Source organism: Neopsephotus bourkii, unplaced genomic scaffold (genome assembly GCF_033783945.1).
Source record: "Neopsephotus bourkii isolate Nb327-2 ecotype Australia unplaced genomic scaffold, CSIRO-AGI_Nbou_v1 NB_318, whole genome shotgun sequence".
NCBI classification, from domain to species: domain Eukaryota; kingdom Metazoa; phylum Chordata; class Aves; order Psittaciformes; family Psittacidae; genus Neopsephotus; species Neopsephotus bourkii.
This window is the reverse complement of record NW_026900826.1, coordinates 4667486-4685939: the sequence shown is the minus strand read 5'-3', so window position 1 is coordinate 4685939 and position 18454 is coordinate 4667486. Positions and strand designations below refer to the sequence as shown.

At 44.8% G+C, this 18454-nt stretch overlaps 1 protein-coding gene and 1 long non-coding RNA gene across 3 annotated transcripts in view; both read left to right on the top strand.

Annotated features, from left to right (window-relative positions):
• The first annotated feature begins 1001 nt into the window (after positions 1–1001).
• On the top strand, positions 1002–6467 carry LOC133209087 (uncharacterized). The gene is made up of 3 exons (XR_009724587.1): positions 1002–2647; positions 3824–4110; positions 5545–6467. It is a non-coding gene; the product is annotated as an uncharacterized LOC133209087 (long non-coding RNA).
• A 4425-nt stretch (positions 6468–10892) lies between these two features.
• The window catches only part of PRTG (protogenin), an 82288-nt gene continuing 74726 nt past the window's right edge, over positions 10893–18454 (top strand). For both annotated transcript variants that reach the window (XR_009724588.1, XM_061347466.1), the window contains exons 1-2: positions 10893–11338; positions 12033–12335. Coding sequence is in view for 1 of the 2 variants with exons in the window: in XM_061347466.1 (XP_061203450.1) it covers positions 11272–11338; positions 12033–12335 (370 nt within the window). In the remaining variant the exon portion in view is untranslated. The remainder of the gene's footprint in view (positions 11339–12032; positions 12336–18454) is intronic.

Sequence of the window (18454 nt, the reverse complement as noted above, 5' to 3'; positions counted from 1 at the left end):
ACATTGCAAACCCTTGCTCTTGCATGAGAGTAAACTCCCTGAGGTCTGTGGGAAGGTCAACACAAGGAGATACAATCTGCAAGCCTTCTGGAGGGGGTTGTGAACAGCTAAACAGGGGTGCTGGTTTGGCCAGCAGAGAGGTGCTCCATGTCTTTTTGAACTTGTGTTTTCTGCACATCATACCTCTGTATTCTCTGAAGCATATTCACTTAGACTGGGGGGGGGGGGCATATCCGGTTAAAACGTTTAGATCTATGAAGAAACTGTCTTTTAAAGGGAGACTCGAGCACAATGCGCGTTCTGGAGCAGGGCACCCCGGGCACCTTCAGCTGCTCGAGGCGGTGCCAGGACAGGCCGCCAGGTGGCGCCGCCGCCCGCGCCGGGCCGTGCGCGCGGTCCGTTAACGGCTGCAGCCTGCTGACAGAAACTGGGCTTGGGCCGGAGCCGCCGGCAGGCCACGGCGGGGCGGGAGCGGGGGAGTGCGGCTGAGCACACGGTAAACTTGGTATGAGCTGGGCTCCATCAGCTGAGAGTGGTGTAAAACCTCCGCAGAACTTCAGAACGGGGGCTTGGCTTTCATGTTCTGTGTTTCATACGGACTGGTGGGGACTTCATTTGTGTTATGGCCGTTAGTGTGTGAGTGGTGTTTCTGTCTACACTGCTGTCAAAGAAGTGAGTCTGTTTAGCCTTATAAAGTATATGGAGTAATTTCAGTAAAGGCTTTCAGTTTAAATATAGTTCAGAGGTCTCCTTAGACTGCTGTGGGTGAGGTTTTCTTAGATTTTCAATCAATGTCAGTAATTCGGTTTGTATTGGCTTAAGGGGTTTTGGTCTGAAATTGCCTTTCTCTAAAATTTCTCCTTCACTCCAAAGGTTACCATGGATGAGGAAGCACTGTGCAGTCTGGTGTCACAGAAATGAGAGTATAGATAGGAACAAGCAGCATTCATCAGTACCGTGGAGGTCTGAGGCAGTGGATTTTACTCTCACCACTGACAGATTCTCAGGTTGGGTGTTATTGGTGTCAAATCTGCCACTTCTCAAGGGGATACAGGTGATGCTTCATTGTTCTCATTGCACCGTGAGGCAGAGCTGTGGGTTAGTAGGAAAGCAAAACAATAATTTCTTGTAAGTGCCACTGGAGCTTCACTCATGCTGCTCACAGGATACATGACTTAAGTTATTTTTAATTACTATTAATCAAGTCACATCTGTAGTATGTTAAACAAATTATTTTTTACTAGAAGCAGGGCTGTCTACTGCCATCAAACCTAGGGAAAATATGTATATGTGAGTGTAAGCTACTAATTTTCTTTCTCTATCCTACTTTTTCCTTTCTAATCTCATTGTTTCATACAGAAACTTACTTTGCAAGCTACCTAGTGCTTTGCCATTTGATTTGTTCTCTAAATCCACAGCACAGTCTGTTGTGGGACTTGTGTTCTTCACACAGGATCATAGCAAATCATATTCTGCTTTTTTTCAGGCAGTTTATTTTAGTATCTACCCTTTTTAATGAACAATTTTTTTAAGGAATCAGTATGCAGTTCTTATGATGTGAACAGAGAGGAGCTTGCTTATTTATCTACAGGTAGGCCACCACCACCAGTAAGAATTCCTGTCTCTGGTGCCATAGAAATACCTCATGGAAATGTCTGTATGTTAAAAAGGCAACTGGCACATAGCATCTTCTATTGTTATAAATGGGAACTAAGCATTTAACAGCTGTTGTATTGCTCTGCAGCATTATGAAATGAGTAGAAGATGCAAGCACAAGCCTTGGTACTCCTATACTAAATCATTTTTCTTTGAAGTGGAGACTTAGTTGCTTTTTCTATGTGGAACATATATCGTTAGCATGCTAATCAGAATACAAGCAGCTTGCAAAGGGGATAATGAGGGAGAACTTCCATGTAATGCTTGGTTTACATCCACGTGACTCTGTAGAAAAATGTTTTGTTTTGCTGAGCTGTCTGTAATTTCATATTTTTTGCTTAATGAAACTTCAAACAAATTCTGCATTGTAGGTTTCAGGTTTTCATCCCAGAGAGAGGCTTGGGATTCTGGGGAGGGCAGGGAGGCAAAGCAGCTTGGAAAACCTGAACAGACATTAAGTAAGCATGCCTCTTGAAGAAAGACAGATAACTCAACCTTCCTAAATGTGACAGAAGTAAAACTTCCTGTTTAAATACACCATAGCCTAAAAGCATACGTCACAATTTGTTTTTCTTAAGCCTTTTTGAGTTTAATTTAATAGAAAATGTTTTCATAATTGTCTGATAGCTTTTCTGATATTTTATACAAGCTGAAATATTTCTCATGCAGGTTTTGTTTTGAGGACTGGGAAGTATGACCTTTTGGAGGCTGGGAACACACGTTCTACTATGCACTGCTGCTTGAGAGTATGCAAAATGCTAAAGGTTTAAATCAAATTGCCCCGAGGACTGCTTACTGACCTTTTGAATGCAAAGCTGTCAAAACCTTCAGCTAGACATCAGCTAGAGAAGAACACTTAAGGCAGATCAATGCAAACAGAAAACAATGTGGTTCTGACTTTTGTTAATTCCTAGTTAGTAACAAACGTTACTGTGCTGCAAGAGCTGTTGGAAACAAACACATACTGCTGAGGAGTTGCTGTGAGTAACATGTAATAGCTGTTTTTTGAAGAAAACCTTTTATAATCTCTTAAGAAATGAAAAGTTTTCATTAATTGCTAAATCCTGATAGAGTTATCTGAGCAAGATGCTTCATTGACTTCAAAGGGATTTTTGTCTACTTAAGGAATGCAGGGTCAGGCCCTTAACTAGTGATAACTTTCTTCAGTGGGTTGTCAGATATGACAAACTGTGCCATTTTAATAGAAGTTACCCTGGCCTTGCCATGCTATCCCTTTATCCTGCAAATCTGCTTTCTTCCTTTGCCCAGAGCTTCTGGGTGGCTGTTACATAAAATTTAGAAATTACTCTCTGTAAGCTGTGGCTTCTGTGATTATATTTTCTTCACTTTGAATATACATTATATTCTAGTTACAATACATTATATAATAAATTCAGTTGATGAAAGTATTGGATGTAGTTATAAGTTTGTCCCCCCTCCTTCTGTGAATTGCTGCCCAGCTGTTGTCCATCCTTAACAGACTTACTTGTAATTAGTTTCACTATTACTTGCTGTAATGCAGAGTTTAAAAAAAATGCCTTCCTTTCTATATAAGCTTACAGAAATGGACCAAAAACCAGGGGATTGGGAGGATTTGTTCAGTCTCAGTCCAATAATTAGAAGTGTGCAATAAGTATTAAGCAATCATGTATATCCTGTGGTGAAGACTCAAAGGAATAATTACTTTGCAGGTTAGTAAAAAATAATTCTCTGTGCTTTATCGGAGTGTTATAACTGCTCTCTCTTAGTGTAATTAAAAGGTAGTTCTTAATGCTTAAGATGTGCTGCTGCATCCAAGGCAAAAATAATATAGTTGAGCTCTATTAACATGTAGCTAAAAATTATGCAATTCTGCCACTAACTTATCGTAAAACTCCACCCCTGCTGCACACTTTTTCCCATAGTACTTAAGATGAACATTCTGGCATGCACATGGTATGTGTTGCCTAAGTGTCTTATTTGCCCAGTGCAAGTTCTGTCGTCTGCCAGAACTTGGCCACTGTGACCTTCTAGAGGTATCTGAACATAAACGACAGCAAAATGTTATTTAGTATTTAGCAAACATAATGTTGGGGTAATGATTAGGTACTGGACAGCAGCACAGCTGAAACCAAGTTACACTACCAGCAACCTTAACTGGTGGTTGCTCTCCTAATGCACTATGCAGGCACATCTGTGTATGCCACATACTAAACCACACCAGGGACTTGATTCCAGTGAAAAAAACACTTTTATTTCTCTTGCCAAGTTATTTGCATCCACATCAGTTCTCTGATCTGATTCCTCGCTTGGTTACACAAGCTCTTATGCCAACCCAAAGTCAGCACCACAAGTTGCAAACATTGAGTTGCATCAAACAAACGGAGGATGCCTGTGGATGTGCTTCCAGCAGAGCCTCTGATCTCCTCTTGCCCTGCTGCGCCTGGTCAGGGGCCAGAGAGAAACTTGAGCCAGGTTAGTAACAGTGCGGGGGAAAGAGGAATTGGGGTGGGCTGCTCTGTCCTCTAAGCCATGCAGGGCACTGTGATCCAGCTACGTCTCCTGCCTTCAGCTCCTGTCCAGCTGGGCAGACAGCTCTTGCAGAAGCTCTTAAAATATGAGAAATACCCATGGGCTCCCAAGCAACTCCCACAGCCCAGCTGAGATAAGACCCCAGCCACTGCAGCTGATGGAGGCAGTAATTTTGGCATCAAAAGAAATCACCCTTGTGCTGCCCAGCTTTTGGCTCCCCTTAATTCACCCCCCCTTGCCTTGCTTCTAGCACCGGGGTGTTGCCTTTAGCGGTTCAGCCTGAATTCTTGGTGAAGCTGTTCTGGTGGAAGTCACAGCTTTGCGTGGCCCTTCAAACATCTCGGTACCCATCCCCAAAGCAGTGCTCTTCGCAGGGGCCTTTGCAGGACACGGCTGTGTGCATGTGAGGGGGAGGAGGTGCTGGGAACATGCCTTGAAGGCTTCAAATCTGTTTATCTTCACACTCCTGAGAGGCAATCGCTCTCGCATGACAGGGTAGCCCACTGGAGGGAACTGCACTGGCAGTGAGGAGATAAACCTATGGAGCACAGGCTGCTTTGGCCAAGTGGCCTCTCCCTGACCAGCAATTCCTTATGTCTCTGTGAGATGAAATGAGACAAGAGCAGCAGGAAGCCTCTTTCAATCTTTCTTTTTAATAGTTCCTTGGGATAAATTGTAGATAAGAGGAGACCACATTGTTAACAAGCTGAGAATGCAAAGACAAAGGAAAAGGCTGCAATCTTTCACAGCAGAAGTTAATAGGTATATTCAGCAGTATGTCCAACTGCTGATTTGCCTTGTTTTTAGTTTATTTTATTTCCAGTAATTGTTTCCTGATTGCAAACATATAGAGGAAATGCGGCAGAAATGATTTGCCTATTTCCTCTTATAACAGCAGAATGAAGGTAAATTACACAGGGATGAAAGGACACCATATTTCATGCCTGTTGCTAAACAAATAGCTGCAGAACAGTGGGTTGTCATGATAAGCAAGAAAAGCACTAACAAAAAGCTGCCTCTGGAAGGTTCGAGTGATTCCTTTGTAGATTCAAACGTAGGAAGTGGTATCCTAGGAGATATCTTCTTTCTCTTCACTTATTCTTGATCTGATACTTATTGTATCGACCCAGTGTATTAACACTTTGATTTATGGAAGATAACATCAGGGTACCTTACTGCAGCATTTCCAGGATTGTGTTTTGTTCTCTTACTGGAGAAAGGGTTGAGTGAGGGGACTGTACCGAACAAATTAAAAAATATATACATTGCAAATGCAGCTTATGGGGCAGCTCTTCTCCACCTGCTGTCCATTCCTGCTCCTTGCTGCGATTTCCACATATGCATAAACCCTTAATGAAGTTATTCCATGTGTTTCAGTGTGCAGATTCCAGCTGCAGCTGCCTGTCTGTTGTCTCTTTGGTCCCAAGCCAGCTGAGCACCATGGGCTTATCTCTCCGGATTGCTGAGCATCCCTGAGGTCAGAGAAACAAAATAGTGTGCAGCACCTTGTGTGAGAGCCCAAGGTGGCATGGCAGAGGCATGCAGGCTGCCCTGCCCTGGGAAACATTCATAGTGGTTTAGCCGATCTGAGTCAGGGCAGCTGCTGTCCCGTGCTGTTGCCATACATTCAGCTGCATGTTGCAATCCATGGTCTTTCACCCTTCATTGTGCACTAAGAGCCAGGTTAAGGAGGTAAACCATGAGAAATCAAGCTCTACTGAAAAAAAAAGAAAAAGGAAGTTTTCTGGCAGGTTATGTGTCCAGAGGAACTCAGTGCAGGCAGAGGAGCATCAGCTGTGGCATGAGGGCCAGAGAGCATGGAGCTGCAGTAAACCCAAAGTCCATACCATAAGAACTCTATGCTGTGTGTAAGAGGAAGACTACACACACAGGCATGAGGTATGTCCTCAGGAGTGTACGTTCTGTAGCCATAGCTGTGTGGTTTGTTAAATGTACCAAGAAGACCCGATTGCTTGCATCAAGTATTTTTAACACCTTCCAGCAGCAGTAAATGGACATGGGAGAGCAAGGAAACATGCTTTGCCAAATCCCTGTGAGATTACTCCTCCAAACTGCTTGCAGTTACCTCCAGCAGCAGGGGAGGATGTTGGAGTGTCTTCTTTCTCCTGGTGAAATTCATGGCAGGGTCCCTTTTCATTCTAGTGTGATGAGACTGCAGCAGTAGGGGTAAATGTCTGGAGGCTGCCCCTGGGGCATTGTGAAACAACCTGGCTGAGGCATATCCACTGATTTGGGTCAGTGGACCACTGTTGTAGAAGGTGGCTGGGAAAAAAAACACAACAAAAGTTTGGCAAATAATTGTAATTTTTCCACTTTGGTGTTTGCTGCTTTATAACCAAATGAGATCTGTGTTAAAATCCCTTTGTTAAAATCCCTGTGTTAAAAACCCTTGGAGGTGTGCTTTTCCTGTACAGGAAGGCTCCCTGGAGAGAAAGTTCATTAGCATCCAAAGGGCTCAGCCTAAGGTGTGTATGCCCATCTGCTCATGGAAGGAGTGAATCTCCTTTGAGAATGCAACAAAGATGGTAACTGTACACAGGTTCAAAATGAAGCAAGAATCCACTAAGTGACCAAATGTGCTGAAAGTAAACATTTGTATGATGGATCTTAATAGAGTTAGCTTAACATGTTGTAAATCTGTGAATACAGTTGTAACTGGGTCAGGAGTGTGTCTCGAGAAACAAGAAAGTGTCTAAACATGCCTACAGTAACACCAGATCAAAACCACTCAGAGCAAGAACTGTAAAGAAAAAAGGGGCTTCCATAAGAAGAAGGGTTAATGACACCCTGCCAGGAATGCAGTTGTGGCAGGCCTTTAGCTGGGTTTTAAGGACTCCCCCGGCTGAAGGCAGAGCTGAGCCAGTGCAAATTGCTGTATTTCCCCTGCAGTTAATAGGGCTCTGGCAATTACAACTGCTCTCAGCCCACCCTAAAAAGTGACCGCAGCTCCAAAGCTCCAATGCTGCCACAGCCATGCTAAACTGACGGGTGACTGTACTCTCTTCTATGCCTTGGGCGCCTGTAACTACAGCTTGCTTCATGCCAGCAGTGACCTGCCAGCAGACCTGGTGGATGAGCTGGGACCTGGCACTGGTAGGGTTGAGCATGGGGGGCTGGAAGCAGTGGGGGGGTCCAGGATGATGATTATATGTTGGTTTGAAAATAGATTTGGACTCCAGGACTCTACTATGGCCTCTTAAAGGGTGCAGCTAATTGAGGATACTGTTGTGACTGGACATGTGCCAGTGGGCACACAAACTGCTGTAAGCAGCTCTCTCTCCACCTCTCCTGTTTCCCACCTGTGGGTGCTTACACTTACCCTTTTCTGTCCCATGATGTTACAGTGTTAGAGCAGGAGCTGCGCAAAGCCACACTCGGGGAATGGATCATCTGGGCAAAGACACTTTCCAATCTCTAAGCTTTCCAGGTCAGGTGGGACACAGCATATGCAGGCACCCAGCTTAGGCAGGTTGTGGCCATGCCAAACACCATTAGTGCTGCTGTGACAGCTTTTCCCAGACCACAGGCATGAGAGTGCTAACATGATACTATTCTTTTTCTCAGGTAGAGCTGAAATGCTTAGTGCAAAACTGACCAGGGATCAAACTGAACTATTTCTGATTTAAGCTGAAAGAAATTTAAATGGTCCAACACTAGAAAAACCTGATTCTAACCTGGAAAGAAAAGTCATTCCCCATCCTGGGCTTGTGGCTGCAGAGATCTCATAAACAGAGTTCACCTTGGAAGCTCCAATCAGCTTCTTTCCTTTTCCTGAGGCTGCTATATTCCATCCCAAAGTCCTGCATATTAGTTCCCTTTCTAGAAATGTTGGTACACTTCAGAAAAAGTGTATAAACACCATGGTCATGAAACTTAATTCATGTTTGGAGAATCCCTCTCTCTCCCTACTGGTTCATAATGGGGCCAAAATTCTGGATTGTATGGCCCCAGCCCAGTTTAGCAGCCCTGGATGGGTTGACAGCTGCCCAGCACACATGCAGAAGAGCAGTGGAGCAAAGCCTTGAGCTAGATCTGTTCATGTCAGTCTGATTTTCAAATCTTTCTTTTCAGGGCTTGCCAGATCTGAGGCTGGAATGTAGCATAAGGTAAGTCAGGTTATTTACAGACAGCAACCTGGACAGCATGCTGATATTCCAGCTGTTGGTAGCACTTCAGAAAGAGGTCTTACCACTGACTTGTGTTTTAAGACACTGAGGAGCTTACTGCTCAAGTCATTATTTCTTTGAAAGGTATGTGCAGCTTGTTTGCAGACCCCCAAACCTAAGGGAAAGCATAGGAAAGGATTTACATGGATCCGAAAAGAACCACAAAACCAGCGGAAGTTTGCACAGCCAAAAATACAGATCAGGTCAAGCAAAAAAGTCTGTGTTGGTGACAGAAGAGAAATTGCTGCCCTGCAGCAAAGTAGGCATAGTTTTGTTTATGTTGGCTGGCAGTACTTTGTACTCATCCTGGACTGCCATTCTGGCTTTCTCAAGATAATGCTGCTGTGAGAGGGCCAGCCAAGTGATAACTGTGTTTATTGGCTCCATATTTACTAACATGGTGTGTTTGACAAAGTTATGGCTGGCAGTGCCTTTAAACTGCGGTTCAATGGGTTTATCAGTTTGCAGTGAAGTATGAATTTAGATATGTTATCTCAAGACTGCACTATATCTAATCCAGTTAATTACTGGAAAATGTGTTAAAATGACTTCTGACAAATTAAAGAGAGCTTATGCTCATCTAGAGGATGACTGACTTAATTCTGATATGAAATTTATTATTTGTTTTGTACAGCAGATACGTGAAAATGGAAATACTGGTGTTTGCAGCTGCCTCAACACAGGCACACGAAGTGCTCCAGTGGGGAAGCACTTTTCTTTGTCAAGCCATTTAAGACAAATACTGCATTTGATCTCATGAGTCAAACCTTCCTGCTGGTACAGTGTAGTCCAGGGAAACAGTAAAGCGGTTTCCCTGCCACAGGAGTGAGCACAGACAACACAACTAACAGAAACCAGCCCACAAGTAAGCCTACAAATGTTTTTTTCTCCATTGGCTTCTTTTGTCTCCTGATCCACTAGGACCAACTCCTGCTTCAAACAGGCCTGGTGAGATGGGCAAGCAGGTGTCCACTGCTGGGCAGGTACAGCACAGCCACCCACTCATGCCTGCAGGAAGCAGTGTGCTGCTGCACAAAGCATAGGTCTGCAGGAAAGTAACTTGTATCACGAGGGACAGTTTCAGCCTCTCCACCAACTGACCGAAGCACAAGCCATAGGAATGTTACTGGGTAATGCATTCCCTGTTCCTGTGTTTGTCTTCTAGTTGTGCTGAGGTCATCTAGCAAATCTCGAACTCAAGTCACTCTGATCAACCATATTTAGCAGGAGAGAGTCTAGTATCAACATGAGCTGCAATTGAAAGTTGTGAGTTTGCCACAAGAAAGAATTCATGTTTAATCATTAGTGCTCAAAAAGAATATAAATAAAATTGCTTGTGATACCTTTTTTCGTAATTCCTGTTACTGTATTTACTCCTCTTTGGACACCAAAGCCGTACATGTGCAGTTGTGCTTTGCAAAATGACTGTGAAACTACCTGGATGTCTTTTGGGTAACTGATCTGTATGCAGAACAAGTCTTTCCTAATTACCTTTCCTGAAAACTAGTGCTAAGATCAGAGCAAGCTGAATGCTTCTGCTTATGTATTTTTGACAAGTAAGAAAGGTGATATAGGTCAAACTATGGCTTGTGTCATGTTTAGATATCTCTGATGTTTTTATGCAGGCTTTCAGGAGTCACTGACTGAGGCTGCATCCAGTTCCAGTGATGATGCGGCAGAAGGGACCAAGTTTGGCTGCCGGCTCTTGGCTCTGTGAGCTTTGCACTGCTGGCAGGAACAAAAAACAGTGAAAACTTGCCTGTCACTGAAGTCAGCAGCTCTCACAATGAAAGCAAACAAGGGGCAAATTTGCTGAGTAAGAAGATGCCTTCCTACACGGTAACTTTAGAAACTAGAACTCCGAATAGACAAAAAAGGAGCTTAGAAATTGCTGGCTGCGAGTATGGAGTAAATTTACTGGTGGAGCTGAGAACTTCAGTGATAGTGGCAGCATTTGAATTTTCACTTCCAAATGGTCCATAGGGTGTTGATAGCATAATTCCCAAGCCATCTGTTTGCAGTTTAGGTTGCATTTCAGCAAGCTACATTTTGGACTTGAGGCAAATGTAAACTTATGGCTGTTTTCTGGTGGAGACAAGCAAAGGGTGGCTCATCCTCAGCAGCGGAGTACTGCCTCACACAGCCATCTAGAAGTGGTTTTATTGGTGCTGTATGAAGGGGTCAGTGAGAATGACTGACAAAATGGCACTCCTGATCAATTCCCATTACTCGCAGGGCCATGGGGTGCTCTGCCAAACCCAGCCATCACGGCACCTGCACTGGGCGCTGCAGGGTCTGCTGCCCAGGCCTCGGAAGGCCCGCCGGCTGCGTGCCGCGGGTGGGCAGCTCCGGTTTTGTCACAGACCTTCGGTATAGCCGGGTCTGGCTGCGCGCTGTTAACGCTCGCCCTAGCGCTGCGGTGTGTAGTGCCCTGCATCCTGGGGGGACGGCATAGACGGCAGCTCCTGCCCGGTCGGGGGGGGCTGGGCCGCCTGGCCGGCGCGGAGCTGTCCCGGTGGGGAGCTGCCGTTGGGCCCCAGCGCTGCCCGAGGCGCCGCGTCTGAGGGGCAGCGCCGGAGCTCATCCGTGCGGGGGTCGGGCCCGGCCGCGCTCGGCCCAGATGGCGCCGGAACCCCTCGCCCCTCGTGCTCGGGGCCGGTGGGTCCTGCCGCCCCCTTCCCCGGGGTATTGTCCGCCGCGGCCCGCCCCGTCCAGCGGCGTCCCTCCCTCCTCCGCCCCCCGCCCGGCCCTGCCCCTCGCCCCTCTTCTCCCCAAAGGCCAATGGAGACGAGATGCGGAGAGTAGGGCCGGGACGGGCGCGCCGGGGCCGCTCCGTCCATCCTCTGTCTCCTCCCCTCGGCCGCTGACCGGTCTCTCTCGCGGCGGCCGGCGGGGCATGCCAGCCGCCTCTCGCTGAATGGCGCCGTTCCGCCGCCGGGCGCTGCTGCGGGCGCTGCTGCTGCTCCCTCTACTCCCGCTGCCAGGTGAGTCCGTCCGCCCGGCCCGTGCCCCGAGGGCCCATTGTCCGCCCGCGCTCCGGTCCCGCTCCGCCGCACGTGGTTTTATTTATCGGGCACCGGCGGGACCGGCTGCGGCGGGAACCGGCTCCGGCTCCGGCTCCACGCTTTGTTCGCGGCGGGGCGCGGCGCGGAGGGGCTCTGTGGCACCCCGCCGGCAGGGGGCGCGCGCGGCGGGTAACCCCTCGCTGCCGTGTTAGGCGATGGGCGACCGTTAATTAGCCACGCGCTCGCTGGGGGCGGTTGAGGGAGCTCTGAGGGGCTGCGCGGTTTCTTGGCGGCCGCTGCCTCCCGCTCCCCGCTCCGGGGGCTCCGCCAGCGGTTTGCAGTGACACCGGCCTCTTGCGCCTCGCACCGCTCCTCGGGCGGGCTCCTCAAGTCACCGAGCGGGAGCAGCCGCAGCTGTGTTGAGGGCCCGCGCGGGCGCCGGTGCGCGCTCACCTGACGCGCTGCGCGCCCCGCGCTCAGCCCCGGTCGCGGTGGCTTTACGCTGCCTGAACTCAGTACCGCAGGTTGCGCAAAGTTCTCTGCGTTTGCAGCCTGTAGCAGCGGGAGTTGTACCTTGAGCGGTGGGCTCAACAGGGTGACCCGCAGCTCACAAGTGCGCTCCGTAACGTGCACCCCTGTGCTTACAGGCGAAATCTGTTTTTCTCTCTCTTAGGAGCATGGTGCTTTAGCGAACTCTTTTTTGTGAAAGAGCCTCAGGACATTACAGTCTCAAGGAAGGATCCGGTGGTTTTAGACTGCCAGGCCCGTGGTGAAGCTCCTATCACTATTACATGGCTGAAAAATGGAGGCAAAGTATCTGAAAATGAACGGATCTACACTTTATCCAATGGCTCCTTATATATCAGTGAGGTGGAAGGAAAGAAAGGAGAGCTGTCTGATGAAGGATTTTACCAGTGCTTAGCTCTGAACAAATATGGGGCCATTCTCAGTCAAAAAAGTCACCTCACACTAGCAAGTAAGTTCCAGCTCTTATTTATTAACCTGCTTCTGAATTTGTGACAGCAATTTCCTGAAGAGTACACAGCAACCTATCCTTTTGATTGTGCATCCAAAAAGACAGGAAGCAAAGATCGAGTCAATTCTGCAGTACCTTTGTTTCTTCTTACATATTTAAAGATCATAAATGACACTTGTGATGGCCCTGCTGTGGCGGGAGCAGCACAGCCACCTCTGAGGCCTCTTGGGCAGTGGTGCTTCGTGTGGGTGGCTCATGTAGGTCACTGGTCTCCAGAGCAGGGGTTGGTGCAGAGCTGTGCAGGCTACAGTGGGCTGCAGCACTCCTGGATCTTGTTTCCCATGTGCTGTTCAGGCAGCCTTACAAGGGTCAATTACACATCTGATTAAAAAATAATAAAATTACTCCTTGTTCAATATGTTGGTGTTGTGCCATCTTGGGGCAGGGCAGAACGACTGATGGAGCTGGCTGTCTTGGGGAAGGGAAAGGTTTTCTGAGCAACCATGAGGGTTATATTACCAAGCTCTTGCTTTTCTGACACACGTGCATTCAGCCAAACAGATGCGGGTGCTGTCCCTTCTGGGACTCCTCTGGAACTTACCCAGAGGGCCTGTTACGTGGCCCTAAGGGCTAGGAAGTGAGAGTCACATTTCTAGGGTGACTCCCTGCTACTAGGTGAATGGTGAAGGAAATAATTGTGTGTGCTTTTATGGTTTTAACTGTGTGTGTTGCCCTCTTGTTTTCCTAGCATCTTTAAATGCATTGAGCAACATATGTGCATTGGGAACTGAATGCCATGCCTTTCTCTGTGCCAGTGCAAAGCATTGCCAGTAGGCTGCTTCTACAATGCTATGGGTTTTTTTCTTTTTTCTTCTCAAAGAAAGTGTAACAGAGAGAGTACAAAGTTGATGTAGTCTTCTTATGTTCCTCTATAATAGGACTTAACTGATGAAGTTAATCTAATAGGAAAAGGCTTCCTCTGACCTCTTCAACCCCGTTCTTATAGCAAGTTGCACAAAACTGACATTGATGTCTCTCTGGAAACTTGGCATTTGTTGTAAATCGCAAGTTTTACCAAAATCAACCTGAAACTCGTTCATACAATTGGTACATCAGCTTACATGAAAAAATGCTAGAATGTTAACATTTGTTAGTTTTTCCTGTGTGCTTCTGAATTTACTATAGAAACTATCCATAGGGTACCCCAGGAAGGTGTGAAGTGAGTCAGAGCATGGGGCAGTTGAAAATGACCCTGGATTCAGGTGGCTGCTAGTAAGTGATGGGTTTTTCATGTGCTGTAAGAAGCTGTTCTGTGAACTCTTGATTTCAAAAACCTGGCTACTTATAACTAAGTATCATGGCATCTCACATACAGGATAAATAGACCAAGCACCTCCTGCATACTTCTGCTGAAATGAAAAATGAAGTAGTAGTATTGTTGACTTTTAAATTCACCTCACTAGGTTTCTGAGTGTCAGCGCCATTAATAAACAGACTGAAGAAAACCTTTCTTGAAAGGATAGGAGTTCTTAATAAATACAAAGAAAGTCCCTGGCTGATGGGTTCTGTGTGTAGGACTGGGGAAAATTCAAGACCACTTTAAATCTGAGATACTGCAGGGTGAGCTCTGTTCTCAGTATCAGAGACCACCTGGAATAGGATAGCACTGTAGTAGTACAACGTAGTACTAGGTTGTAGTATTAAATGTTATTCAGACAGTACTGAACTTTTATAAGTGTTTCTCAGATGCACATTATTTCACCAGAAATATGGTTTAATTTTATTTTGCTTTTTGATAAAGGTTTTCACCCAGGAAGAGTTGTGAACCACAAGATTTCATGCTGTGGAGTGAGACTCTTGTTTTGCAGCCCTTCCTTCCTTACCCCCCTTCCCTCATCCCTTTTTTTTTCTTCATTTTTCTCCCCCCCTCTCCTGTAAGACACTGACAAAAGGCTTCTTTTTCTTCTTTGAATACTTGAAAGGTTTCCTATGGCTGTTGGAGAAAACTGCAAGGGATAGTGGATCCATAATGATCACAGTAGGTGTTGTTGACTTAGCGATTAAGTGGTTAACTAGGGGCCAAACATGAAGTTATCTTATGTAGCAGTCTCTTCTTTTTAGTCATGTTACAATCTGACAGGTTTCAGAATGTAATCTTTACTGTAAAGCTGTGAAATGAGGCAGTCATTTGTATCGTCGTATTTTGAAGCCCATAAAATGTGCAAAATTTGTTTTATACCAAATTTTTACAGTGTTTGTGCCTAGTATCATGTGCTGATTGAACTTGGCAGACCTTTTAAGTTAAATATATTAAAATCTTGTGGGGGATTTTGTAGGCTTATAATTTTGCTTAGAAGCAGTTGTTGGTTGCTGTGAAGGCAAATTACCTCGTGGTCAGGGTAGAGAAGGAACTATACATATTAAACAGGTGGAGAATAGGCATTAAATGGGCATTCTTTCTTTGGAGGAGAAAAAGCAAATGCTCTCTTCAGTTACTGGTAGCAGCAGGGTGCTAGGATGTTCTTTTACTTTGCCTGTTAAGAGCTTTTGCCAGTAAGCTTATCTCTTGCTTCAGAATTGTAATGTTTAGTGTTGCATTTGGAAATCAAAAACTTTAATCTGTCCAAGAGTTTAAGATTTGAACACACAAGGAGATCAGGTCTTGGTTTCTAAAGTTAGGAACTGGAAGCTGAAGGTTGCACTCTTGGCAAGAATTCCATTATTCATGTGCAAATTAAGAATTCACAGGGTTAAAAGGTTAGAAACTGGCCAGGATGAGGTTTACCCTTGTGATAAAGAGCAGATGACCCTCATTCATTGGCCAAAGCTTTCATGTAGCTCCTCTGCAAAGTTAGTGATTGCCATGAATTGTTCTTGAGGAATGCAGAAATTCAAATGTGAGCAGGCCTTTCCTTAAGTGTCACTATGGAGCCTTATCTCCTGAGCACATCAGAGTAGGTCTGCAGGGACAGGGTTCCTCCCCAGAGGCCCCAAGGCTTTGCTTTCCTGTTGTTCATCCATGCACAAAAGAATTTGACTAATTTAGGGCTTCTTTTCGGTGAGATCCCCCTACTCTTTTAGAAGAAGCTGTGGGGCTGAGGTACCTCTTAGGTAAAAATAAATATTAGTTTCACTACATGCTTGTAGTTGCTTACTAAGCAGGCTAATTGACCTGAGGGGGAGAGGAGGAGGTTCCTATGTGGCTCTTTGTGAGGCAACATGTTAGGGTAAAACGCTAATAGTGAAAAGTATGACTTACTCAAAATTCAATTTACTGCTGCCACTGCTACTGAGAGAGGTCTCTTTTAATGGAATATAAAAGGAATGTAGACTGTGGAGAAAGTCTTAACCACTTTTGGTACAACTTTGAATCAGCCAAAAATAAACAAGCTGTGATTTTTGTATCCCTGTATTTTTAACTTGCGACTAACCATGGTTAACTAAGATTCTGTCTGAAAATAAAGCCAGTCTTCCAATACGATAGCATTAGGAAAAAAATGGAGAAGGTGGCTCATGTTCTGAAGGCAGTAGCATGGGTTTTGGGCAGTGATTGAACAGGATGCTTGTTGTTTGTTTTCTTTTTACAAAAAGTGGAAATTGAAGTCTTAAGATGGTTGGATGGGATATGTACAGCTGGATAGGAGCATTCCCTTTCTCTCTTGTGACTTGGCTGAATTGATTTTAATGCTTGTGAATTACAGGAAATGTAAGCCCAATTCTTGGTGTACAGGTTTCTACATTTCACAAGAGTGAAAGGTTATGCAAGCAGAAAGTTTCTGGGAGCATGTTCCTGGAGAGAAAACGCATGTGCACACTGCACTGCAGTTTGTGAAGCACTGGGCCTTTTACACAGAGCAGGCTATACTTTATGGAGAGTTTGTAATTTTGCCTACCTGCTGTGGCAGTGATAAGACTTCTGGTCCCACCGCAGTGCCAATAATTGGCAGTATTTATGTTTTGCTATCTTAATAACACCTTTTGCTCTGCTTTTAAATATTTGCACTTAAGAGTGCATCCAGCTGAGAGCTATTCTGTACTGTGACAATAACGTTTTCTTAGCAGTTCCAGCTGTTTGTTCCTACTTTTGTATTGTGCTGTTTCTTGTGTGGGCACAGCTGCATGTGTGGCTAACTGAACAGGGAACCAATCTGGGTTAAAATAATAGAATTAAAACAAAAGATGGTGTTGAACCCAAATGAGTTCCCTGATGCAGTTTGTCATGGAGCCACTCCATGATAGCACTAGTGTAACTGAGAGGAATGATGTAGAGGTGGGAATGCTTAGTGAGGACAGAGGAAGGCTACTGAAACTTTGACTGCTGCAAAAACAAATGTTCATCAGACTGCAGCCTTTCTGGAATGTGTGTAGGCAAAAATTTTGCCATTCTGCTACTATTTTTTTTTTAATTGTGCCTTAAATAAAGAGATTAATAGCTGTAGTCTAGCAGGCTGTCTTAAGGTCCTTTCCAGCCCTAACCATTCTGTGATTGTATGATAATATAATTTTCATTTTGTATAGAATGTCATTTCAAGTGTCTTCCAAATGCATATAGATCTCAAAGGTATGTTTCATTGTTTTAAATAGTAATGGACAGAGGAACAAATTAAGAGATGAAAGGGTGTGCATAGGGGGCAGAAGTGTTTTTTGACTGAGGTGGAAGTGAAGTGGCAAATGGCAGCTGTAGATAATAGTCTTGTATTAAAAGAGATAACAAATTCTTAATGCTGTAGAGCTGGTGTGGTTGCAGGCAGTTTGAGGAAGCTCTTGTTTAGGTTGTTACAAGTCCTGCCTTACTGCTCTGGCTTTGATTAGTTGATTTGAATGGCCTGAGAGTAGAATCTTTCTAAGCTGAGAGTGCCCGTGGCTGATCCTTAGTGCATTTAAATTAGAGTATTTAAGGCAGGAGGAGGATGTTTAATGTCTCATTTGGCAATGTCAGTTGATAATGGTGAAGAAGAGTGGTAAGATTTTTACTCTTTAACAGATATACACTGAAGAAATAAGAAAACTGGGAAATATTTTCCTTCTTAATTCTTTTTCTTGCATGATTTTCCTCTGAAACTTCAGCAGACATCTTTGGCCTGAACTCCGACAACACCTTTACAGAAGAAATTGTCAACATCCTTTTAAGATATAACCACTAGTTTCTTTTAAAAAATTTTTTGGCACTGGGGCATTTCCTGTTCTTCCAGCAATGACTGGTGTGTGGTTGTAAGAGCTCTTCCACAGACTAATAGATGGGCTTTTATATTGTTGCCAGGACAAAAAAATGTATAAAACTTTACTTAGTGTGTGTGAACAGGTTGTTTCCACTGCCACCCTACTAGATAAGTGAGCTTTTTATGGGTTTCCTCAACACTTCAGTTTAAAATTTACATAAAGCATGATGTCAGACTGAGGCATTTTATGCCCTTGCTTGTTTTCCTAGCTAGCAAGGCCAAAGCTGTTATGGTTTTTATTAGTTTTTACCACTGTTACTTCATAATGTATGAAGTTTTTACCAGCTTTTTTTAAAGTAATGTTCAGTCTCATTGTAGTATTTAGTGAATGACACCTTCACCTTTGTGAGAAATGCTGAAGGAAAACATGGTACCATGCTAGAAGTTGTTCAGAGCTGTGACTAGAGGCACTCAGTTCTTACCTGGTGTGAGTTGTATGTGAGGTATGTGCCCTAAACAATGATATTTTTTTTCTACTTGCAAAGCAATGTATGGCAGCAAAGGATGCTGTTCTGTTCTTGCAGTGTGGTGCTGCCTCCACTACTCCCTTTCTTACCCCTCCCTCCCTCTCTGTATTTCTTGGTGTAGAAATTGTTGAAAGGGCATTCAGTAAGGCCTCCTTTTGTCAGCCAGCTCTGATTATCCTAAAGAAAAGGATCTCACTCTGAGCAGTTGTTTGCCTAGAGACTTGTTGTCACGTCTTCACAATTTAACAGCTGTGGCTATTGATGGTGTGCAGAACAATTTAAGACAATGACAAAAGAGAATCTTGGAGGAAGAATTTAAAAGTTACTAAGCATTTTCCTACAGAAATATGGTAATTTCCTTTGTTGGACAAATTTGTGTTTAGTTTTCGTGTGTTTTCCTCAGGATTTTGTATTTTTCCACTTCTTATCTCCA